Source organism: Urocampus carinirostris, chromosome 17, assembly GCF_059441175.1.
Source record: "Urocampus carinirostris isolate Australia breed hairy pipefish chromosome 17, RoL_Ucar_1.0, whole genome shotgun sequence".
NCBI classification, from domain to species: domain Eukaryota; kingdom Metazoa; phylum Chordata; class Actinopteri; order Syngnathiformes; family Syngnathidae; genus Urocampus; species Urocampus carinirostris.
This window is the reverse complement of record NC_142365.1, coordinates 27353518-27379499: the sequence shown is the minus strand read 5'-3', so window position 1 is coordinate 27379499 and position 25982 is coordinate 27353518. Positions and strand designations below refer to the sequence as shown.

Below are 25982 nucleotides of genomic sequence, written 5' to 3'. Positions count from 1 at the left end.
AACGTCTTGTTTGGGAGGTTTTTTTTAGAATTTTTGAAAAGGAAGACCTTATGTGTCATGGCGGTTGATTGGCGATGCATGAACAGTCAAAGCGAACGCACGTCAAGCCAATACCGTTTTGACGACATGCATCGTATATTTTCTATGCTTATATTTTACGTTAAAAGTGAGCTTGAGCGTTATGTGCCTGACAAACAGGTTTTAAATTAAAACGTTAATAACGACAACATCCGCTTTTGAAGCTGTTTGATTTCAAACTTTTGAAAATCGTTCTTCTGTTGCAGAATTTGCATTTGACCACTGAAAGTTCTTCACAAAATGCACATATTTGTTTTATTTATTGTTCTACTGTTGCTGTTCTTGCTTTACAGGGAGAACAATGTTTACTTGGTATTTACTCATTATTTGTATATTATTTCTTTATTCATGGATTTTTCTCTACTGACGATTATTTTTCGTATAATTCTGCAGCATGTTTAATGAAAGTGTTTTTTTAACATTGTACCAATTTTTCTTGGCTATTTTTATTATGCAAATAATTAAATTGGCAAATTGCTAAATTTAAGAAAAAAATATTATTATCTGTGTTTTCGACTATTGTTTCAATAGTCGCCGACTAGTCAATTATTAAAGTTGTCGTTATTTTCAACCCTACCTCTGTTTGTAATTTGTCAAATAATTTTCACCTTTTGTTACTCATGTAATGCTCCTTTTTTATGCTGGTGGTCGCTCACAAGAGTCAAATTTAGCCTGCATGGGGACAAATTATGAAATATTAAAAGCTTACAATCTCCTTTCAGTGAAAAACCGACTTAGGGTAGAAGTTGCTAACACACTACAAACAGATGCTAATATAACAGAAGCGTGCGTGTGTCTAACATAAGATGATGCTTATCATGTGGCTCATAGATTTTAAAACATCATAGGCCTTAGTTTTTGTGAACTCAAATGTTTTCTGGTACATTGCAATTTTCAGGAGCCTAAACGAGCTAAGAGTTCTGCTCCTGGAGTCGCGTCGCCACTCTCGGGAGATGGACAAAGACCTCAACCGTGAGTTACGCAAGGCCGAGTGGAAAGTGAAAGAGCAAAAACTGCAGGCCGATATCAAGACGCTTCGGGATAAACTCCTTATGCTGGCAAGAAACCCGATCACCCCTTTCTGATTTGGATATTAGAAGCCGTACACTCCTTGCAAATTTTTTCCTACCTGTCTTTTTCCCAGGGCCGTGAGAGATTCTCCCCGGACCACCGCCGGCACTCCATGCTGGACCCCTCGGCACTAGATTCGGAGGTGACTCGCCTTCGACAGCAGCTGCTCAGCACAGAGGACGCGCTGAGGACGGCTCTGGAGCACAACCAGCAGGTGGACCAGCTGGTGCAGGCCATGGGCAAGAATCCAGAGAAGAGCCCGGTAAGGTTATACGATATTAATGCATTCTGAGGTGGGGATTCAAAGGTGAAATTGAAAATTGGGGATGAAAACCTTTGGTTATTAGCTATTGAGTTCCAATTCCCCTGGTATCATAGATGAGTGGTTCTCAACCGGTCTGACTTAAGGATTGACATTTGCACCCAAATGACACACTGCAATCCCCCCAAAAATTCAACTTCTCAAGTTTATTCAATGTAAGGGTTGTGCAGAGTAAAGCAGAAATAGTCAAATAAATTCAACATATTTTCCCCGAAAAAAAAGAGAAGAAATCAAAACAACTTCAAGTACCGTTTATATTCTCATATAAGCCTCTTGCATATGAGCAACCCCCTAAAACTGCTTTAAAATAGCAAAATCCTAAAATTGGAGCAAAAATATTAAAAATGTGTGTACCTAAACAACAATAATGGCTTAATTGTGTTGATAGTAAAGCTCAATATACTGGTAAAAAGCTAGAAAAATACATTTTTTAGACTATTTATTGTACCTTTAAGTAGTGGTTCAATGCCGGAAACTTGTACAATATTTTCATATTTCGCAATCATTTTCTTCTTTGACTCGATCGTTAATATCACGGACAACATAAACATGAAATGAGATGTGGTCCCTCTCAAACAAAATTGGGACGGCATTGATTGACTGATCAGAAAGAAGAGATCAAGCAGCGCATTATTGTCATCTACTATGTAATTGACCCTGTATTATTAATTCTTCTTCAAGTCATGTTTATTTATATCACCCTTAATCACAAGGAGTCTCAAAGGGCTGCACAGACCGCTGATTATTGCAAACCACAGACTATTATTACACTATCCCCTGATCTAAAACCTACATGAGGGCAAGGAAAAACTCAAAACCTTAACATGAGGAAAATGAAGAAACCATGAGAAGGGACAGCACATGAGGTCATCCCCTTTTTAGGATGACCAGGCTGCAATGGATGTTGCAAGGCCAACAACAAACAATATACAGACATCATCAACATGAAACATGGGTCATTCATATGATATACTGTAGCAGGGGTAGGAAACATATGGCTATTTTCATGAGTACACATGTCTCGGAGACAAAAAAAGAACTTGCGCAATAATTTAATGTAAAGTTACACGTAGAGATGATTGTCACATGTGCAAAGCTGAGTCTTTACGGGTTCAGTCCAGTTTTTATAGGACACAATCTTCATTATAGTTTACAGCCTAGGTGTCACACCAACAGACGTCGTTTTGGCCGTAGATCTGGAAATGAAAGCTCACTAAGCATTCTATGTTCGTTGTTAAGACTTTTTATAATGTAAAGTCTCACAAAAGCTCTAAGCAAGGTACCTAGGGCAATTTTATTGGGTGAGTGGTAGGAATGGGCAGAGCTATACACGGGACAGGATGGTGTGGCTCTCTCAAAAGCATCAAAATGCTTTTGCTTTTATGGCTCTTTCGGTCAAAGGGGTTCAAGACATCTGAGCTTTAGAATATAAGTGTACTTTAAGCCAAAATTTAAACAGTTCCACTGATGTTGCAGGTGTAATCTCAGAAGTTAGAGCATTCCACTGCACCGGGGCCCAAATGAAGAATGCTCTCGAACCTGCAGATCTCTTCTTGGCACTTGCATCTCTAAAAGACCAGCATTTTCCGAGCAGGAACATATTTTGCCAGTGCAAAGGCCACTTTTGGATCCCGACTTACTAGCTGAGAAACCCTGCCCGAGATAAAAAAAAAGAAATAAGAGTATGAACTAAGTACTACGTATATGTATATTATTATACAACATTAAATCGCATATTAAATACATCTACATGTAAATAAAAAAAAAGAAATTTGACTTGACTTGAAATGTAGCCTTGGGATGGTAGAGTGGAGTAGCAGATGGATGCAGAGGGAGTAGAAGACAGTGGATTCATCTCAAAACGTATTTTAACGATGCACCTGCCTTCCTATTTATTGATGATCAGTGTTGGTTATGTTACTTTAAAAAAGTAATTTATAGTTCCTCACTACTTCTTAGTATCTGAGTTAGCAACTGAAAACGGCATCAGATTTTCAGGGGCACTCTGCTGTTGGCGTTTTGCACCACTTTTGACCGTCTGCAACACTAACGGCGTTACGGTGGAAAAAATAATTAGATAACCCCATTTCTGGAAAATAATAACGCCGTTATGTAATAGCGTTATTCATAACAGCATTATTCCTAATACTGTTGATAATTGCAGGCTGTTTCCTTGGTTATAATGTTTGGCTTCTACATTTAGCATTGCTGCAAGCCTTGGGACCTTTTGCAAAAAAATTCAGTACAAAAAATACAGTATCGTACTAACTCACATAGTCTTTACAAAGCACACGAGATTCTGAACAGAACAAAGAGTGAGAAAGGGGGCATTGCGAGAGAGTTCAGCCAATAGCTTAACGGCATCTTCATAATACTGTGACCTAAACCAATAGCAGACCAGTGTCTTATACAACTTCGACCAATAGCAGACAGTCATCTTTAGAAATGTAACTCTTTATTAGCACAAACACTGCAAAGTTTGGATTTTGTACATTTTTGGGCTCGTGAAATCATTTGTTCTTGATGTCGTGTAGTAAGAAAAAGGCCATAACTTCTTATTCTACATCGTAAAGTTGGGATCCTGTATCTTGGGAGTTTACTGTACTGTATACTCTTAGATGGTGACCTCTCTTTGAAATCATACCATACTAACATTTGCAGGTGAACTGCTGAACAAGTTTCATAAAAAGGATATCAATCAACCGACATTAAAACATCTATTTGCATCCTGACGCAAAATAAATGGTCTCCTTTAAAATCGATACAGTCCTTCAAATAAGTCCTGGTTGTTCTGTTTCAGATGCATGGAGCCCCCAAGTCAGCCAACGGAATTCACCATCAGGAGCCTGACAGCACTCAAGATGTGCGTACTATTTTTCATGGGCTTTTCTCAAACGTCGTTTTTGACACCGACTTGTCCTAAACCAAATGTCTGGGTGGGGTGTTTCCAGGAGCAGCACTGATACGAGTCAAGAAAGCATCCGCTAGGACTCGCAGAGGAATGTCTGATCTTGCAACTGACGTATGAAGTTTTACTGTAACCACACACGGATGCTGGAAAAGCACCTATTAGCCAGTTACACGGACCAAGTACTGTAAAATAAATGCCTCATGGGATTCTTTCAAGAAATGATCTACCATCAAAGGCTACAGGAATAGCTATAGTCAGAGAACTTTCAACTGGGTCACTTTTTTCGTTTGTTAATTTATTACTTTGAAATAATTTACCAAGTGACCTGTGAGACAACAAAATTGTGCAGTTTAAGGGATTGACGCTATCACCAACTTAAATATCTTCTCGGGAGTAGGATGTTCCAAATGCAACTTGTCCAAAAATGTGTGGGGCTTGGAACAAAATTCTGGAGTGAGTTATTGTTCAAAGCCATAATTACGCACCTTACCTCAACATTTCTGACAAAAAACTCAGTAATATCTGTGAGCTAATTGGAGTGGCAAATACTGTCCAAAGTACTCTAAAACAATATTATTTTCCAGAATGACTCATTGTTCTAAAATTTGAGGGTTGTAACGGATCCTTCCGAATCATCACTGGTTGTGAAAGCATGTACTCTTCTAGTTCAAATATTAGCCGTTGGTGAACAAAGTCTCACTCGGTCTTTGGTCCGTGCTTGTATGGGTCATGACTGTCAATGCAGCAGGGTGAATCGTAGAAGTCAGTCTTTGTCTCCGGAGTCAAGTCTTCACCGAAGCCTTCGCCAACGTTCAAAAGTCTTAAAAAAGTAAATGTCAAAGTTGATTGTTGAAGCTTTTATAGTGTACCTGAGTCCTAAAGCCTTGAGCAGTACATGTTCGTTTTTCCGCATCCCAGTGTCAAGCTATTTTGTGCCGCTTACCTTCTTGTTTCACGGCCTAGAGGATACCAACTCACATTGTCATGGGTGCAAAAGAGAAACAACCCAACTGCACCGTTGAATATACATTTTTGTATAGGGCTACTACTGTCTGCACCTGTTTTAGAGGCAAATAAATATTTGCGTTCTGAAATCTGTGAATGTCATGCTAAGAGGTACAAGACATTGTGCCTTTTCAAGTAGTCTTTACCTGCTCCAGAGGCAAAATGTTTTCTACAGGTCAATGTGTACTATCCTAGTGACAGCGAGTTGTATCACCAGGCAGCACTGACTGTACTTGCTGCAGCAGACAAAATATTCCTGGTTTTGTGGCTAATTTGTCAAACTCAGACTACCAAAAAGTCCAATTTGAGAGTCCTACCATTGTGACAAGATTCCTGTACCTCTATGTATATTAATATTTAGGGCTGAACGTGTTCTAGGCCCAAAAAATTGCCAATCATGTTTTGTTATGTGTCTAATGCAAAACTTTGTATGGGTACCGTACTTTTCTCTGATTGTGCAGAAACAGGGATGCAATGGTTGGTGGTTTCTTGGGCTAAAACCTGCCAATATCCAAAGTCTTCCCCATCAGTGCGAGAGGAAGGGACTCTTATACTGTAACAGGAATGCTCACGCAATGCTTTTCCAGACTGACTCATTAAATATTTACACCCCAAAACTGATCTCTACTCACTGGCTTGTACTCCTTTTTGTTTGCAGAAGTACTACATTGCATGCTGGAGCAGAAAAGTTCGACATGGAAATTTTGAATGGCTTTTGAATTTTAAAATAATTATTTTTCCAAAAACCCAAGATTAGAATTGTCTTTATTGTCATTGATAACAACGCAATGAACATTGTTTACAGTGTGATTTTAAATGGCCCTCTAGGATAAAACATTAAAAAAAATTGATAAAAATGAATATTAGGACATGCAATATTTCAACTTGGTGCTAAGTTGTAAGTGCATCAGAACAATAGTACAATGATATCAGCAGAAACATTGCAAAATATAAGACTAAATAAATAACATACTGTTTAAATATACTTTGTTTGAATAAAGAGCAAACACATTTGTCTTTGCTTTGCTTTTATAGCCTAATATTGCCAAAGCCGGGCCCCGCTTGTAAAGCACCCATTGCAGCTTTTTTTGCTGACTAGCAATAATAAACCAGAGAACATTGAGGAAACTCATCATTTTACGGTTTTAAATTACTCAAAACCAGTCATGGACGAGCTGTTTAGGGCAGTACAAATAGTACTTTTTTTTTTTTTTAATAGCACATGGCTGTCCTTGCAGAAGTTTAAAGACGTAAGAAACCTTACAGCCAAGTTCTCTTATTCAGGTAAAGATTTCACAAATACCGTGGAACCTCGGTTTTCGAACGCCTCTCAGTTTGAACAAATCGGAGTCCGACCAAAAATTTCGAGAAATTTTTGCTTCGCTGTTCGGTCAAATAATCGTAGTTCGAACGCCGGTAATGCATGAGTGGCTACGCTAGGGTGCGATGCTGAGCGGCATACGGGTGTTTTAGCCCCTTATTATGCCTCCAAGGAAAGTCAGTGCAAGCAGCAAAGTTGCTACAGGTGAAAAAAGAAAAGTAGTGCGTACAACTATTGCATTTAATGAAGAAATAATAGCAAAATATGAAGGAGGTGTGCGAGTGTCTGATCTTGCTAGGGAATGCAGCATGGCTAAATCTACGATCAGTATGAGACTAAAGAATAAGGAGGCTGTGAAATCTAGTGATGTGGCTAAGGGAGTGAGTGCTATAAGCAAGCAACGCCCGTCCACCTGTGCCTTCTGCTGACCACCACAAAGGTAAGAAATCCTATCCATAATTATTTTCCTTATCCTTTTTTTTATATATTTTTACACGTTCATGTTAGCGTAAGCTTTCGTACGAAAGATTACGATAACGCGAACGTACAATTAGCCTGGGTTAGCTTTATGTTTACGTTAAACATTCAAGGTAAACATTCAGGGTGTTGGAACGGATTAAAACGATTTACATTATTTTTAATGGGAAAAATGATTTCGGTGATCGAACAAATCGGTTTTCGAACAGAGTTCTGGAAGGGATTATGGTCGAGAACTGAGGTTCCACTGTAATATAAATAGCAGAAAGACTTAATTCATAAAATCAGCCATTTGGATAAGCTTCATGCTACTTCCATCATTTTCCAGTGTGCATGAGTTTTCCCGAGTTAAACTGTAGTGGAAATTAATTCAATGTTTGTTGTTGTTGTTTTTTTCTCGCAAATGCACAGTTAAACACTACGGGACATTAAAGCTTAGTGAGGAAAGAAATACAGTATTGAGTGAAAAAAAAACCACTCAATAATTGTTTGATAATTTGATCTTAATTTAATTGTGAGCTTCTGAAAACATATCCAGCTCTCCAGTGACGCCACACTTCTTATGTGATTACGTTACCATTCAGGCCCCCGAGAGAATGGATTTTCGACTTTGTGGCCACTGAGTGAAGAACATGAGTTTGACACCCCGTTTGAAGAGATCTGTAGCATCTGCCAGAGGGCAGCAGATCAATGAAGTGGTGGCCGGAGTGAAGGGAACCTTTTATGATGTTGGCAATGTCCTCCAGACTGGGCAGAGAGTAGCTGATGCTATTCTGGGATGTAATGACTCCCTGTGAGATTTTTATGTCTACCTGCTGCCCCAATTATACATAAATTATTACACATTTAGATGTGATATATATATATATATATATATATATATATATATATATATATATATATATATTTGTGTGTGTGTGTGTGTGTTTTTGTTTACAACATATAAATAAAGAAATATGAAAAAAACACGTATCAAAATCGCAATGAGAGCTCTCATATGGGCCGTCCAATCTTGCCTGCTACAAGTGCTGCTTTCCCTCTGGTTTTATCTTGGATTTGTTTAGAGAAATGCAATTAAACAAAAAAACACGCCCGGAATTTCCCTCGCCCGTCTTCCTTCCCGGAACTTCTCCGGTTAATCCTACTCGGCCCCGCCGGTCGTAGCCAATGGACGCCGCCGTTGAGTTGGGGTTGAGATTAGCAGGAGGGCGAATGACTTTCAATTTTACTGGATTACAGAACAAAGAACGGGGAGAGTGGTGCGAAAAGGACACTACTATCATAACCACTGCGTTGTCAGGGGGGGAACAGGAGGAAGAGGGAGTTTGCGAGATTAAGATTGGGATTACGGTGTTTTTTTTTCTCAGGCAAAATGGGTTTGAGCGACATTTCTGCGTTTTTTGATGATGGATTAAAAAAACTATTCCGGGATTGACGGCCAGACAAACAGCCGGATTTAATCGCGAATTAAGGTAGGATTTTGCTTCTTTTAGGTCGTTTTTCGACTTTATCACAACAAATGTATAGGATACAATGTACAGCAGTTGAGAAATTTTGGGATTGAACATGAAAAATGTGTAGATTATTTCGCGACGACATCAAGGAAAAGGAGGGGGTGGGTGCTAATGTTAGCTAACTAGCCAGCTATTTAGCTAAAAGCTAGCTAATTAGCTCGTGCATGGTGAATTCCTCCTCTGATATGAATGTCAGCAATAAAAAACAGACAATATTAAAATTGAAAGACTCTTTTGGATTTAAATGCTACCAGTACGAGACTGTAGTTGTTCTATTTTGTTATTTACGTCCCCCCCTTCGCACAAATGCCTTATCAAAGGTTATTAGGCACGCACACGAAGCCATCTGCTGCAGACAACAGATTGTCTCAAACCATTATGTTATTCATGAATGTAGTGTATATACTTTAATCTTACTTTGTTATTCTAAGGGATAGGTTTTAAACTAGCAAAGACTCACGTTTCGCCAGTGTTAGCAGGTCAACCTCACTATCCTGAAATTCGGGTTTCAAGTCCCAAAACTTATTGGCATTTAAATAAAAAATATTTTGATTGTTCAAAAATAGCGTTTGAATACGCAACGAGTATTTATCTGTTGTCTTATTTATGTGTTGCTGAAATACTCTGTCATCAATGCTAATTTACTGTATTTTATCTCGCGCATCTATCTCTTTGTTTTTATGTTTCATCACAGACAGTAAATAGATTATGTAATAGAAAGAACGTCTCGCACATAATTACGATTTGTTTTTATATTTACTTCTGGTAAGCAACAGTTCGCACTGTTGACATAACTACTCAAACGAACTAATTTTCTAAAGCGTTTTACATTCCCGACACGCATTTTAATAATGGGGGGGTGTGGCACCGTTTCTCATCTGGCTACACCCACTTTGTTGTAAGCAAAAAATAGATCAGAATTGTGGTTATTGTTTATTTATAAACTGGCCATGTTTTGGAGGGGTCAAAAAAGTTGAACACTTCGGCCAATTTCAAAGCCGTTGTAAACTCGGTAAATCATCCTCATAACCTTACAAACTGTTAACTGTATCTTTTTTCTTTTTTAGGAGGTGATGTTATGCCCCATTTTTCGATACTCACACAAACCGCACATCACTGCCCAGGAGTACGCCTAAAAGTTCCTTGATATCAATACAATAAATTTGGTGTGTGTCTAGTATTCTTAACTAGTAATAGTTAGTAGTGTATTAGTGACGCGTGCCACCCCTTTTACACTTCCTATTAACCCTGAGAGTCCAATTGTGGGCAGTGTTTTTCACTGTTTTATTCACACATAATCTTAGTCCAGCATCTTTATTTACTCTGTATGATTTATAATTCTCTTTAAATTTAGCCCCTCCTTTGTCACTTCTTCATATGGGTGTATGTTTTGAGGCTCATTTTTTTTAAGGCTCTAATCATTTCAGAAGGGAAAGTGGGGGTTTGTTTGAGTGTTTGCTGTTGCCTCAGGGGAAACGCATTTAGTCGGCCACGCCCGCCTCTTCCTCTTCATCCATTTTCCTCTGTCGATTGAGTTAGAGACCGGCATAATGGTTGGCAGTGTCTGCAGAGATTAAAGGGCCAGCGTCACATTGTTCGCATGCCCCGAGATTAGTTTCCAAGGAGACGGGTTGCAGTTACTGTGGCGACGCTGCAGCCCTTGGCTGGCCTATCTTTGTTAACTCGGCTAATTGCACGTGATTGAGAGGGCTAATCAATGCTAAGCTATCAGAAGGAGACATGGTCAAAGAAAGGCAATAACAGGGCAGATTTGTCCTTATGCTAATTAGGCAGCATTCAAACATAATTTCACTTAAAAGAGTCAAATTGGTTACTAAGCATTTAGCATATAAATGCTAAAATTTTAATCTGACTCACTGGTTAACTAATCAGAACTCAGGCCAGGAACTGTCAGCAGTGGAGAAGGCTGACCGGAATTGCGTCCTCACTTGTGCTGAGACGACCCAGGTGGTTAAGGGATCCATCAGTGAACCGTAAATAGATATAACTGATGCCAAAGTAACCACAGCCCATATAAACTATGTCAGTGGATCTTAACTGATCTGATTTTAGGACCGACCCTCTGTCCCAACCCAAATTAAGAAAAAAATCCACTCCTCAAATTGATTAAATGAAAGGATTGTGCAGTTTAAACCAGAAGTAGTATAATATGTAGTAGTATAATATATGACCAGCAAAACCTAAACAACTTCAAGTAAAAAATTCTCTTTAACGCTCAGTTACTGCAGCTGCATTTTTAATGTAATCCAAAAAAACCCCACCTCTGTGTTTTTGTCTTTAAGATAATAAAATCCATATCTCATATATTCTCTTCTGTATCTGCATGTGTAAACAAACTTTATCGGTCTGTGAAATGGGGGGTGCCAACTTGCATTTGCAGGGAATTATCGCCATATACTGTTTAGGAGTTTTATAAACATTATTTTGCCTAGGCAAAGGCCCACGACCCACTAAAAACGGGTCCGCGACCCACTTCTGGGTCGTAACCCACCATTTGAGAAACACTGTGCTTTGCCATAATTGATGGCGCACACGCAAACAGTTGGCAAATGGCAATATAAATTAGCCAACCTGTGTGTACCCAGTGTCTCAAAGATGCTAAGAAACACACCAAAATCTAAGCAAATATTGTAGCCAAAATATTCATAATGCAAAGCTAATAAATGAAAAGAACATAGGAACAATTGTCAAAAGGCTAGCCTGTAGCTATCATTCTTATTGGATGAGAAGTGTTAGTTCATGGTCTGGCAAGGTCAATAAATGCAAAAACATGCTCATTAGAGCCAAACATTTGGCTACAAGACTATGCTACTACAAGCTAAATAGGTGCGGAACTTTCATGAAACGTTATATGACAAACTAAATTTTAGCTTTTTGCTGACGAAGGCTAAGATATATTTGATGCAACATGCTGGTAAAGTAAGGGCTGACACTAATGTGACCCATATTTTGCAAAGCTAATCTCGAGTGCTAACCGATGATGAACAGATGCTAAAATGTTGCTAACCGATGCCAACTCATACTGTACTTAACAGATAATAGCAGGTCTAAAGTGATTTGTTGTCATTTGCTTAGAGGCGATGTCTCAGATGAGGAAGCTGGCAAGCGATGGCGTGCGGCCCACCTCCCGCTGTGATCCACCCGTGCTGTCGGCCAGGCAGGAGATCCTCACCAGCTTGGTGTCAGCTCTTGACTCGGTGGTAAGCTCTTTTTTGGTAGATATTCAGTTCATCAAACAAGTGTTGTAAATAAGGGTTTTGTCCAGTGCATGGCCATGTCCAAGCTTAATGCTGAGGTGGCCTGCGTCACCGTCCATGAAGACAGCGTCATTGCCGTCGGCACGGAAAAGGGACGAATTTTCTTAAATTCAAGGAGAGAAATCCAGACTGAATTCTACAAGTTTTGCCGTAAGTTTTTCATACAATAACTGGAATTACTGCCAACGTACAATGGCGTAGCAACGATTAGTCGATGGTTTCAATAATAATCGTAAATAAAAATAGTCAACAATGTCAACCATAATTGAGCATTGTAGCCAGAAACGTTTCTTGAACAGAATGAGGAATCTCTGTATGAATATAATCTCTGTTGAGAGTTGATTATGTGCAATAGAGTCTCTTTATCAAGCAACTAAATGCAGAACTGACGATGTCAACCTCAAGTACGCGTACCACAACTTCTAAAGTTTAGGATCATTTTAGCCTCGACATGGAGGATAACAAGTCTACATGCAAAGTTTCCAACGCAAAACTTGCGTAACACGGCAGTACCTCAATGATGCATGAACATTTGAAGAGAAAGCTGACGTGCTTTCTCTTCAATTAAATGAAACGGAGTCCGACTCTTGGTAAGATTCAAGTAATATTCAAGCCAATTTGGTTGTGTTGACCTGAATTGCACATTTTATATTTTGCAATAAAAGGGATATTAAGCGTTACTGTATGCCAGACTGTGCTTGACAAACATTTTTGGAATTCAATGCATGGGGTCCGACGAAGGACAAATGTCAGTAGTTAAAACCTAAAAAAAACAACCAACATAAGTTGTTAAAACCGTTTGATTTCGATCCGTTGAGAATGGTTAAATTCTTCTGTGAGGGGGAACCTGTTGACCACAGAATGTACTCCATAAAATGCACATATTATTTTCATTTAGTATGTTCAGTAAAATATATTGTTGAAATTTTACCATACCGAAGATTTACAACATTGGTACTCATTGCCTCCCTGCTTGGGGCTCGCCATAAAGGGTTGGAATTGGGGGGTTTGGTCACCCAAGGACTCCTAACACAGCATTTGGGTCTAAAATGGCGGCAGCCCTGTGTATCGACATTTATTTCTGTGTGCATGGTTACAAAGAATGACAATAAAAGTAAATTCTTCTCTTCAGATTATAAATATTATACATAATTCAAATAACTTCATGCTTAATTTAAGGAAAAAAAAATATCTGTTGATTCGACTGTTTCAAAAGTCTGTGACTAGTGGATTACTAAAATTGTCGTCAATTACAGCCCCAACATGCACTTTTTTTGGGTGCATTAGAGTATTTAGAATGGCGATTGGTCTCTTATTTTATTCCCCTAATTTAAAAAGACAAAATATTACAATGAGCAACCCTTTTCACAAATCAGCAAATCTAGTTTTGATTATTGTGTTGTATTTCCTTCCCCATTTGACATCCTAGTTGTCCTGGTAATTCCTAAAGAGACAGTGTGTTTAATTAGCACCTCCCAGTGGTAAAAAACGTAATTAAAAAACAATTAAAATGTTTAGTTTAAATAATAAGAAAAAATACACGAACTGCCTTATAAACAGTTTTTTTAAAGGTGGGGCGTTTTATTTGAGGTGTCCTTAAAAAGTTGAAAGTAAAATATTTTTTTTCCATTAATATGTGTTTACAATGCCCAATTACTGTGTTCAATGAGCTTTTCAAAGAGCGCCCATCTGCTTTCATCTTACTGAGCTGTTCTTTATGCACAACACGATAGGAGTAATTGGGGAGTTGGAGAGTGACTTTATGTTCGTCAATGCAGTTTATTTGTTAGTGTAGCATTAAATTGGTAAAAGTAAAAAAAGGCCTGTTTCAAATACAGTCCAAACGGCAACCCCTTAAAAAGATGAGAAGAGTTTATTCGAGCCGTCTAAGAAATGCACGTGCAACATAAGGAGCTTGACAGAGGCTACAATGATGACACAAGCCGAAGATGGCATCAGAGAGTAGAATCCTTCAAGTTCCTCACAGCAATACTAGTGGGTGTAGAAATTGGTGTTGGTTTTCCACACCATGAGCCTCACTTAGAGGAAGCTGACAATTGTTCGCCACCTTGCTACAGGTATGTGGAAACAAAAATTAAAATATTCTCAAAACGGTTTACTCTGTAGTTTACTTCCTTTTGCTATTTAGCACTCGGTTTTGGTTGCACGACACAACACAGTGACAGACTGTATAATGGTCAAATAATACACACTGTGGCTTTTAAAGACTGCGAGACAAACACATCATCAGCTGCACCAGTCAGTTTGTCAAGCACATCGTAATTTCTCTGCCCCAAAAGGAAAAATCATTTGTCTTCTGCAGTGATCCTATAATTACATTTTAACACCTCTTCTGATCTCTGGCTTTAGGGGCGCCCCCTTGCTCGCCCAATTCGACTCACACCAAAGACCAGGATGTCGATCCGGGCAAGTCCAGAAAGGAAGTAGAGCATGGGAAAATCAACAGAGCCCCCCCGCTACAGGCGTCACTAAAAACTCCACCGGCAGACGCTCAGTCAAACATCTTTGTCTTAAGGAAAATGGTGGACGAGGTCTTCACCGTTCTATACAGTAAGCCTTTCTTAACTTTTTACGTCCAAACGGTTTGAAAATGCACTGTATTTTTTAAATCATGTCTAGCCATTTGTGAGGATGCCACATAGTCCTCACCAATCTCAGACACTAAAATGATGAAGCTTGTAAACTAATAGATTCTTTGGCGGGTTCCTTCAGGTGAAGCAGCTGGAAAGAGCAACCTGGTCCCTGTGCCTTACGGTTTGCTACAAAAGGAACCGGCTTGCCTTGTGGCCCACGGACTACCAGAAGGTGTCTCCTTGAGAAAGCCTTCTGAGTATGATTCCAAGACGCTTTTAAAGATTCTAGAGCAAAGCCACAGAATCCATTTCACCGTCACAAGGTCAGCACCTAACCCAGGCCAGGTATCCCTCCATGCCAGTTTTCCTTTCTCTTAACAGAAAGTGAATTTGTTTTGCGCCATTTTCCCGAGATGCTTAATTTGCTACACAATTCATGGATTGTCAACTTTTTGTGTTGTTTTGGAGTGCTGGATTTCAAAGCACTGCGACTCATTTAATCTTCCAACAGTTGTCCTTGGAATGTTCTCTGGCCTTGCAACTTAGTGTAGCATTGGCTATGCAACATTTTTTGGCTCTGTGGAGTAGGCTTGGGCTGATATAGCACAAATATCAGTGTTAAGTATATAAAATTTGTTTTCTGCGATATAATTTTAAACTAAAACAGGATACTTTCCCCCAATTAACACAATTTATTTTTTTATCAAACTACACTAATCCCTTATTGCGGTTAACAGGGACCAGAACCTCATGCAGGATTGTCGCATCTTCATAAAAGTCTCCAAGGGTCAAACTTACCTATTCTTGTTATTTATGCTATAGTTAACTGAATAACTAACTCCATGTCATGTTAAACATACCAGGTATGACTTTAGTTGTCATCTTAAAAAAAGCATACCGTTCAGCCTATTGTTGCGTTTACTTTATTTTAAATTGATTGTAATTAAATAACCCCTCGAAAATGCGACTTATACTCCAGTGGACTTGTATATTTTTTTTCCTTCCCTATGATCCATTTTATGGCTGGTGTGAAAAGTCCGGAAAATACGGTATTTCTGTCTTGATAATAAGGTCCCCAACTATTTCCATCCCAGTTTACAATTTGCAAACCTAGTACAACCAGTTTAGCTTTTTGACTGCCGTATTTGTTTGTGTACAACGCCCAATCATGTTTAAGGTGCTCCCCAATTTTTTCAATTATAAATGGATGAGGAGCGAATGCTGAAGAGGATCTACAGAGCAGAAGTCAGTGGAAGGAGACAAAGAGGAAGGCCGCGATTGACGTGGATGGATGGTGTTATGAGTGCACTGCAGGAAAAAGGTCTAAATATAATGGAAGCTAGAGCTCTTGTTGGTGATAGAAAGGAGTGGAGAGGTGTTGTGAAAGGATAGTGGGATTGTGGACGCGTTCTTAAGGATGGGCTGGGCACCCGTATGATGCAGCAGGGGTATATCAGCGAAAGCTGTCGGGCCCTGCTGTTGAACAAAAGAGTGTGTTGTGTCACCCTGACCCGAGTGACATGGCCGCTTCCTGGTGTCCCATTTCATCTGGGGGGACGAAAGCATGACCAACTTAGGTGCCGAGGTGCCTAACTTGTTTGGGCAATTGGGTTGGCCGTGGTCCAAAAAATGTTGTGTGGTTTTTTTGTTATTTATTTCCCTTTTATTTTCTTTGTTATTGTATGTGTGTGTGTCTTGATGTCGGTCACCCCTCTTGAGGGATATGACCAAGGTAGATAGATAGATAGAATGTATTTAAAGTCCTTCAACGTCCAACCACATACACCAAAGGGCTGTTTCCCCCATCGTGTTTTTTGCGTTTATTTTTATCTTTGAGGACAACTTTGTTTCCTCTATTCCCTACCATTTTTCTCTTGCACCCTGAATGAAAAATAGTGTGATAAAGAAAGATAAAATGCTTTTTCGTATGTCGTCAATATCACTGGTGGTCCAGTGGTTACGATTTTTCGCTCTCACTGCCACGACCTGGGTTTGATTCCTGATGCATTTACATTTTTGCAATTGTAGTCAGCGGTATTTTTCGGTAGATAAATCATTGCACAAATACTGTAATATAATTCTGTAAAACCTCGTCTGTAAAGCGCACCCAAATTTTGAGTTATTCTTAGGTAAAAACAGAAATGCGTGTTATCCACAAATAAATAAATCCACACTTAATCAACTGGGGGCGGCGTTGGCTCAGGAGGTAGCTTGAGTGCTCGTCTTGGGATCAAGAGATCGCAGTTCGAATCCTCATCCGTGTTGCATGTCGAAGTGTCTTTGGGCAAGACACTAAACCCCTAATGCCCCCAATAAGCAGGTTAGCGCCTTACATGGCCGCACGCCCGCTGTTGGGAAATGTGAAACACACTGTAAAGCGCTTTGGGAAGTCTTGACTTGAAAAGCGCTATATAAATGCAGATCATTTCATGTAAAATACAGTGTGCAATGGTATTTTTGAACCACTAGTTTTGATTAAGTGAGGATTTGCGTTCTGCGACAAGTATCGGCTTCAAAAATAATTTTGTGGCTAGTTGCAGAGCTCTTTAGAGCGTCTTTTTTTGATGCGTCTTCCGCATTTTGTCTGTAGGCCGACGGAAGACTTGTCTCGCGAAGCCAAGTGTGCGAACGGCGAGCTGGGCCATCAAAGCCTTCCCGGAAGCCCCGTGGCTCAGGGCAGCGCTGGCCCAGGCAAGACTACTGCCCAGGTAGTCACACCGTCAAGTCCCGCCACATCAGCCAACTCTGTTCTTTCAAACTTCCTGTACGGCATGCCCATGTCCTCCAAACCCCACCCAGATGGCACGCCGGACTTCAAACCCACCTCACTACTCAGCCTGGGCAAGGACCGACTAACCAACTGGACAGAAAAGGGCGCATGTGGGAAAGATTCAGCTAGCAATGGTAACACCTGCGTTTTTACTTCTAAAACATAACTGGATACAGTGATTTTAACCTTTCTTTTTGTGTATGTTTTTGCTTTAGATGAAACAACAAGACTACCTAGTGAGCAGGGTCAGACACCTGCAAATGTCCACATATCCAAAAGGCTACTCTTCTCTATTGTGCATGAGAAATCGGGTACGCTTGAACTATTTTGCCTTTCACACTAAAACAGCGGTGTCGAAGTCGAATGGACGGAGGGCTGCTGCAAAAACTTTGCTATAAGCCAAAGTCCGGGCTGGTCATATGTTGAAGATGAAAGAAGCTGCTAATGCTAAATGCCAATGTTGTGCTAATCGCAGCTAGCGACCCCCAAAGCAATGCTAGAGAATACCTAAGCTAACTGCTAAATCTAAATGTTTTCACTTCTTGAAATAATTATTTCTATGATGTATTATCTTCATTCAGTTTCAACTTTCAAATTTTTTATATTGAGTGAATTGATGCTACAAAAGGGCTCGGCAACGCTAGCCGCCATTATTCAGGCACCATCATTTGCCTATAGTTCCTACTTTAGCAAAAGTGAGCTGAATTGACTTCCAAGAAAAAAAAAAGAATGTTAATTTTCCTTCATTCACTCAACTGGAATATTTCTTTAGAAATATAATTGGGTTGATATACAAATACAGCGCAAACATTTATTGACTACAAAACTACACTTTCTTCAGGGAGAATTATGTACAGTAGAAAGTAAATAAATACGTGATTCCTGGTGTATGATACAATAAGGTCAATAAGATAATTTCAGGGTAAGTAGCTCTGTGTTGTTTTGTCGTCAGCAACTTTGCTGTTCTTGTTATCAAAATAGGCGCGGGATCTGAGTAACTATGTTTAGCTATTAACAACCCGCTTGAACATCTCAATTTCTTTTTGCGGCTTATTACATAGTTTCACCCGGCACAATATTGCTATGACTGATTTTTTTAATATGAATCAGAATTTGGATTCTACTCTATAGATTTTTGTCTATTTGCTGCAAATACCGGTGGTCGTTAACACATTCAAATTTTTTATTTTTTGAAGCAGCATGTGGAGCACTGTGCCATGTAAAATCTTCCAAATCGTCTCCAGATAATACTTGCTTCAGTTAGGAACTGAAAATACTCATTGCTATCATTTTGTGCCGTCTACCACAGAAAAATGGGACTCATTCATTCGGGAGACAGAGGACATTAACACGTTAAGGGAATGTGTCCAGATCCTGTTCAACAGCAGATATGGTGAGAACTGAGAAATGAATTGAAATCTGATATTTGGTGATCAGTTGCAGTAAATATGTTTAGTTGAAGCCATTCCCATCCTAGGTGCCATTAGCAAGATGTTGTGGGCAATCAGAACCATCACTGTCCTCATGTGACATTCAAGAGGGCGACATCGGTTACTGTATTTTTGCAATTTTACGGCATTCATAAAACGTTTTCAGGATACACATTACCTATATGCAGGAAAGCCCGTTTTATCTGAAAAGGAATACACACTAAAATAAGACAGCATACCCATGCAAAAGATACTATGGAAAATTACTCGTGCTCTCGCGCGGCGATCTCCTTCACTGTTATTGATGGTTGCTACAGTAACTGACTGACTGTGAACTTAATAGCAAGACATTTGTTATCATTCCGGGAGGATTATGATGAAAAGTGTTTTTTTTATTGATGTTTTTGCAAAACAAAACAGGATGCAGGCTAAGACAATACCAAGCAAGAAATGTAGTGTGTTTGATGGAGAACGTTTTCGTCAGTTCAATTTGAGTCTACAAATAGGCGACTTTGATGGTTTTGTGGATGCAAAATTTAAAAGAACACGAGCACCTTGTTGATTAATATAATGCAATCAAATAGACTGTATTGCTCCGGTTGTGAATTCCATAGTAAAGGGTCACCAACTTGGTGCCTGCGGACTAATTTTGAAAAGAACTCGGCAGAGATTGACAATTGTGATTTTTTTAGAAAATTATGATTTCTAAGTGTCATGAAAAAACATTGACATGATCAGTACAAATGATCACTTCTTCAAAATTTCTCTGCCTATAATTTATGTAAATCGCTTAGCGCCCTTATACAAGGCATTTAGTGGTTGACTGAGCCTTTTTCAACCTTAATTCTTATAATTACATGTTGGTAATAACATAATCGTATTATAGTAACATCATAGTCATATTTTTTTTTAAATGCATTTCAAACTGATAGCCCTTCGCATTAACCAGCAACAAAACAAAAGAGTAGCTCTCAGTTTCCAAAAGGTTGGTGACCCCTGCCATAGTGTATGTAGTCTGCGCAATATAATAATAACAGCAATATAATAATAACAAAAGTTGATGAAACGCAATAATAACACCATTAATAGCAGTGAGGTAGAACGTTTTATTTGAAAAGATAAAAATATGGCTGCTTGTTGGAGATTACTTCTCTCTTCATGTCCTCTTTCTGCTTGTCCTTAAAGTTTAGGGACGAGCTTACATCTAATGGTCTGAGCTTATATCTACTAAGTGATCCTCTAAAAGGTTTTCAGACGTCACGGTCGCGTTTGAATTTAAAGAACATGCATTGTGGAAAAGCGCAGTGTGCTAGTTTTCCCTTGCCCTGCACACAACCATAATTTGGCAACCAAATGAAAAATGTATAAACATGTTTTGCATTGGCGACGCTCGCGGATATTGGCTCTTGTGCGTGAGGATTAAACGATTAAGATTCACTCTGAATTATTTTGTGATCTAAAGTTACACTAATCATGCTTATTGTGTGTCTCTAGCTGAGGCCCTCGGCCTGGACCACATGGTGCCAGTGCCATACCGCAAGATTGCGTGCGACCCGGGCGCCGTTGAGATCCAGGGCATTCCAGACCAAATCCCCTTCAAGCGCCCGTGCACCTATGGTGTCCCCAAACTTAAACGCATCTTGGACGGGCGACACAACATCAGATTTGTGGTCAGGCGGTACGTCCTAACAGTTCTCTGAAAAAAATTGCTTCCCCTGCTCAGTGTACCTTCACTGTTTAAAGTTCAGACTGGATTGTGTGTAACTACAGCATTAATCCCCATCTGCTAATGTTATATCCCGGTGCTCAATGACAACCAAGATAAATTTTCATTCAGGACTTTGCCCAAGCGGCAGGTTTGAAATATCGTCGATTGAAAGTAATTTTAAAACAAAGAACACTCTTTATGTCTCAGGCTGTTTATTCAGCAGGTACGCGAAGGATGATGCCATTGACTCCTTTTCTGCTTTGCCTTACAGGATGTTTGACGAGAAGATTTTCACAGGTAAGAGTGCGCTACTTTTCAAAATGCATGTGAACTGTAGTAAGGAACCTCAATTACCCCAGTAAGGACTGAAGCACTAGGCAAAACATGTCTCAAAAATCCCTATGGAAGTTCCCATAAAACTGACGTACTTTCCTGGAAAATAAACTATATTGTCAACCCCTAATAAATCTTTATAACAACCCCTTAAGCACATTTAAAAATGATTTCAAACAGCTGACCATTGTGGCTTTCGCACAAATGTATTATCACGAACTAACCATATGTTTAGGAAAATCAACAAACTTCACACGTGCAAATCTAATACGTTTGAATAAAACAGACGGTTCATATTATGCAGCATATTGTTTATATTATTTTACAAAATTTATAAAATACCGTATTTTCACACCCATTGGACGCACTGTTTTAAAGGGTGCACGCTCCTTGCTTCGAATTATTTTTTTCGTCGGCTCATGTGTCGCACTTGCCGATTAGACGCAAGTCTCACGCGACCGCCTTTAATACAGACACAAGTGTGCGTAGCAAAAAAAAAAAGCACTGGGAACAAAACTGAGTTTGATTAATGTTTATTAAGTATTTATCACAAAGTAAAACACTAGAACACAAAAGAATTGTAAAAAAAAAAAAAAAGCTGACAGTTTGAGATTCACATTTTTACACAAAGCCCTCGAACTCTTCATCTTCCGTCTCAGACATGAAAAGCTGACTCAAAGCTTCATTTTCCAAGTCACTTTTTGTGCCGTGTGGCCCTGAGGGGATTATGCCGGCTTTTGAAAACGATCGGACGACAGAAATTCCCGTCCACATGTCCACAATCCATTCACAAATGGTGGCGTAATCCGCCCGGCGCTTCCTCCTACTCTTTGTGCAACTGTGAACCCCTTCAGTCATCAATCGCTCCCACGCCACACTTGTTGTGCCGAGAATCATGCCCTGAATTGTCCCACCTATTGTGAGCACGCTCAGGATTTGTTTATTCAAGTAGAATACAATTTATTCATGTGTTAGTCTTGTTTGATGATGACAAGAAATCAGAAACATTAGTCTCCTGTTTTATCAGTTGATAATTTGACAGTTCATTTCGGCGTGATAAGCTTTATGGTAGAGCATCTAACTTTTTCAGTACCAGTAATATTAGGAAGACAAGGCAAAATAAAGATGCGACTTGCTCAAATTATGCATTACCGTTTTATTACATTCCCAACAAATGAGAGACGTAGTAATTTTAATGACATTTCCGTTAAGTGATTTCTATACAATGTGCTTTACTGTTCTATTTAATTACAAACATATGCGAGACAAAATGTTTTTGTGACATTTTCGCTATTATATTTCCTGAAAAGTGCGATACGAAGTGGTTTTATGGTTTTAGTGACATAGCTTGTGACGCGTACACGCTCCAGCTAGGGGGAACAATTCTCGCCAGGGGGACAATTCTTAGCACAACACCGGTTGACACCGATGTCTAGCGGTTGAAGCTTCTTCGTCAAAATGTTGTAATAACGATGTGCGATATGATCCCCTTATTAATAAATAGCCTAGTTAGTTTGTTTGAATACTGGTTTTAAATTATGGTGCGCTTTGTTTTTGTGAAAACGTGATTAATTATAGCAAACAAATTGGTAACCGGTGTATTTACTAACTAAAGTGCTGGGGCCTGATTCTAATGTTATAATGTTAGGAATCAAGTGGTAAAATATTTGCTCTGAAGATTGTTGTAAAACCTATTTTATTGTCTAAAATGTATGTCCTAATAAAAAGATAAATTGCCAAGTCAAATTGAAAATATCTAAAAAGCGTTGTTTGGCATATTTTTAATAACTTGCACTGAATTCTGTCTAAAAATTGCTCCAAAAAATCTAAGAAATTCTCCAAGGGCGTTTTATTGGCCCGGACACCATGAGGAAAAAAAAACAAATGGTGGACATATTTCTATCCTTACAGCCCCAGTGTATATTATATGGGGGCTTAAAATGCAATTCAATTACATAAACCGCTGTTCATTCATTAAGACAAGTCAACTCACAATGATTTGTATAGCCCTTAATCACAACATGTCTCAAAGGACTGCACTGGATTACAATTACACCATCCCCTGATATGCAAAATCACACATACTATCTCAAACACAATTTGTAATTATATTACATACCTTGGGACATTTTGGGCCGTCATCTTACTACTACAGAAGCCTAAATTACGATTTTATGAAGGTAGCTTTTCCGGCGGTGCGTTTAGCACTTAATGGTTCTTTAAATTCCACAACTGAGCCCTGCATGTAATAGTCGCCGAGTCCCGTGATTCAGTCATGTTTACCTTTTTTTCTCACTTGTTTCCTTCTCTAACCGGTCAAGTTAGCCACTTGGTTGTAGACTATGGCTACTGCAATCTGTTACCGGCTTTTTAAGTTGCTACTCCCTCTTTTTGGCCGCTCTGGGTGTATATCAGTTGTTATGTCTTTTGTTGTCACTCATGGAATTGAAACTATCGTTTATGATTTGCAGCTTGCTAGAAATTATCTTTGCTCATGCAAGGATGTATGGAATTAATCTCTTTCGAATTTTGCGAGGGGTTATCATGCAGGCTTCAGTAGTGCATCTTCTTTGAATGCACAAACTTCAGCTCAATTTTAAGCTTCTGTGGCCTCTACTGGTAAACTAATACACACATGTTAGAGAGAAATGTGCCACAGCGTTCAAGATGCTAATGGTAGATTTTCACAATTGCGCTTTCATCTTAGATGGGTTAAAAACAATTGAAAATAATCATAAACTACAGAGTTTGTACTGCTCCCTAAGTCCTTGAAAATGCTTGAATTTCAATGTTTTGTTTTCAAAGTTTGAAAAGTTCTAGAATTTTGGGTGAAATTTAACGATCCATGTTTCTTAACAAGTTTGCTCAAAAATGACGCTGACAATGCTCTCTGGTGGCTTTGTTTTGCCATTTCATTAAATTTTCCCTTGTGATTAACGGCAGCAGGCATACATTTGTATGGCATTGTCCTATGAAGCGTCACTGCCTCCTATGAGTTTCACCCAGAGGACATGTGCATGCTATTACAGTGTTATTGTTCTGTTTACCTGACTTGTTTACCTGACTTGTTTACCTGACTGCACATTTTGCACATCTGGTTAGCTACTCCTCTTGCACTCTTTGCGCTACTGTAAAATACTATACATAGCCATAGTTATTTAGTATATTATTAGCACTCAATACTACAACTCAATACAACATTTTATTCATATCTGTACATTCAAGGAAACTGTGCGGGTCAGATGTATCGACATTTCGTTCTGTATACACGTGTACTAGAATGACAATAAAGTAGATCTGAAATGAATCTACACCTAAACAGGGCTCTATGAAATAAGTATTGGTGCAAGGATTACGCATCAATTATGGACTCTTTTTATGGGTCATGCAAAAAGATTAAGGTAGCCTTTCGTAGTGGTACATTGTAATGGGAAGAACTTCCTGTAACTGAAAATATAAGATACACGATTTTGGTAATTTTTACCTATTTGCCTCCGAAATATTTGCGCACAAACTGTTTAGATCCACAAATATATTCACAATTTATTTAAGGGCTAAAAATCTTATGTCTTGATAAATTCACACACAAGAGTAAAAATCACATATGTAAATAGAAGATGTATTTTTTGATCTGCAAAATCCATGATTTACCCCTGATTTATTCATTTTAAAGGTACAGGAGAGACAGGAAGCTTTGAAAATCCTTACAAAAGCTAGAATTTGGCCATGAAGATTCTGTACAAACCTTGCCATCCTAAACAGGTTAAAAAAATGGAAACTAAATTGTTTATCATAAAGGTATTGAACCACAAACCTTAAAAATAGTCATAAACAAACTGTGAGGGTCATAAGCTAGAAGCTCAGGTATAAATTGTGCTCACACAAAATTTAAATCTCACTAAACACTAGAGGCTTCATATTTTTTACTGTTCTTAAGCTGCTGGCAAGATGTTGAGGGAGGAGGGCAAGCCGGACCCTTCTGAAGATGCTGTCCCAGAAAACCTGAGTCTTACAACGACCGTGACAGAGCCACTGGTCAATCCTCACAGCGGCCGGTCAGAGCGCATCGCATCATCTAAAACGCCAATTGAACCCCCCTCGTTGTTCCTAATGAGCCGTCCCGTGTATTTCCCAAAAAAAAAAACAGGTTGACCAGTGTGAGTCCTCAGTCCGAGTGTGATGCAGGTAAAAAGGGACACCTGCGACCACAATTTGGACAGGATGATCATGATAAAGATAATTGTGATGATACTCCCCTCAGGCCTGTCTGCAGATGTCCTTCCTGTGAAGAGAATTAAGGCGGAGCCTCAAGATGCGGACGTTATTCAAGTTACAGTGCCAGGTAAGTGACACAAATGGTGCTCAGGCCGGTGTTACGACATAAAAATTTCAGAATTCGAAATGTCCAAAAGAGATGTCCATCCTGAGAAAGAAACCGTGTAAAAGGCTTTCAACTATCGTCTTTAAATTTGGAACAAGTAAAGCCAGAAAGGTCAGGTTTTATTTTGTGTTTTATTTTTATTACATGACTACATTTTCTTTAGTGTGTTTTCAAATGTGTGTGTTTGTATTATTTAATGTAAAATAATTTCAAGCTATTTTATTATTTTATATTATTGTTCTCTTCGCATTTTCTACAAATATTTGCCATTTTTATGTATACATTGTATTTATATTTTTTAAGCAGTTGTGCAATTGACAAATATATGTACCTCTTTTATTAATGTTAAATATGTGTCTTGGCAATTTGTGGGTGGGGAAGATGGGCTATGGGGTTAGGGAGTTTGGAGGGGGTAATTTAGTGTATTACTGCCGCTGATCCTGGGATCTGACATTAATCTGTTCTGAGGTAGGGATTGTATGGTGAAATTGTCATGTGTTGGGGCATAGTAACCTATGTTATTTTCCTAATGTGATTCAATTTCTTGCTAATCGTCAGCTTCATTTCCATGGTTAGCTTGTTTTTGCTTCTTCATTTAGAATCACTTGATTAATACATACAGTACAAAATATAGTATTCTATTGCCAACTCTCAAATCTTTGCAAAGCAGAAGAGATGCTCAACTCACAGTTGGTATGGGTGCTTGAAATCCTTGAAAATGCTTGAATTTGATGTTCTGTTTTCAAGGATTGAAAAGTGATTTAGTTTTGGGTGAAGTGCTTGTAAATG

At 39.0% G+C, this 25982-nt stretch overlaps 2 protein-coding genes across 8 annotated transcripts in view; both read left to right on the top strand.

Annotated features, from left to right (window-relative positions):
- Nucleotides 1-6008, top strand: part of clip2 (CAP-GLY domain containing linker protein 2) — a 36329-nt gene extending 30321 nt beyond the window's left edge. For all 4 annotated transcript variants that reach the window (XM_088321035.1, XM_088321034.1, XM_088321033.1 and 1 more), the window contains 4 exons: nt 977-1136; nt 1223-1411; nt 4272-4334; nt 4423-6008. In XM_088321035.1, coding sequence (XP_088177161.1) covers nt 977-1136; nt 1223-1411; nt 4272-4334; nt 4423-4434 — 424 coding nt within the window. In that variant the 3' untranslated portion in view covers nt 4435-6008. The remainder of the gene's footprint in view (nt 1-976; nt 1137-1222; nt 1412-4271; nt 4335-4422) is intronic.
- A 2318-nt stretch (nt 6009-8326) lies between these two features.
- The window catches only part of gtf2ird1 (GTF2I repeat domain containing 1), a 38981-nt gene continuing 21325 nt past the window's right edge, over nt 8327-25982 (top strand). The window contains exons 1-14 of one of the 4 annotated variants that reach the window (XM_088321506.1): nt 8327-8657; nt 11796-11920; nt 11986-12127; nt 14348-14548; nt 14711-14916; nt 17162-17279; nt 17371-17475; nt 17557-17652; nt 18651-18734; nt 20266-20449; nt 20751-20776; nt 24750-24867; nt 24960-24997; nt 25074-25154. In XM_088321506.1, coding sequence (XP_088177632.1) covers nt 11801-11920; nt 11986-12127; nt 14348-14548; nt 14711-14916; nt 17162-17279; nt 17371-17475; nt 17557-17652; nt 18651-18734; nt 20266-20449; nt 20751-20776; nt 24750-24867; nt 24960-24997; nt 25074-25154 — 1519 coding nt within the window. In that variant the 5' untranslated portion in view covers nt 8327-8657; nt 11796-11800. Of the gene's footprint in view, nt 8658-9766; nt 9866-11795; nt 11921-11985; nt 12128-14347; nt 14549-14710; nt 14917-17161; nt 17476-17556; nt 17653-18650; nt 18735-20265; nt 20450-20750; nt 20777-24749; nt 24868-24959; nt 24998-25073; nt 25155-25982 lie in introns of all 4 variants that reach the window. The other 3 variants (XM_088321504.1, XM_088321505.1, XM_088321503.1) reach the window with 3 other exon arrangements.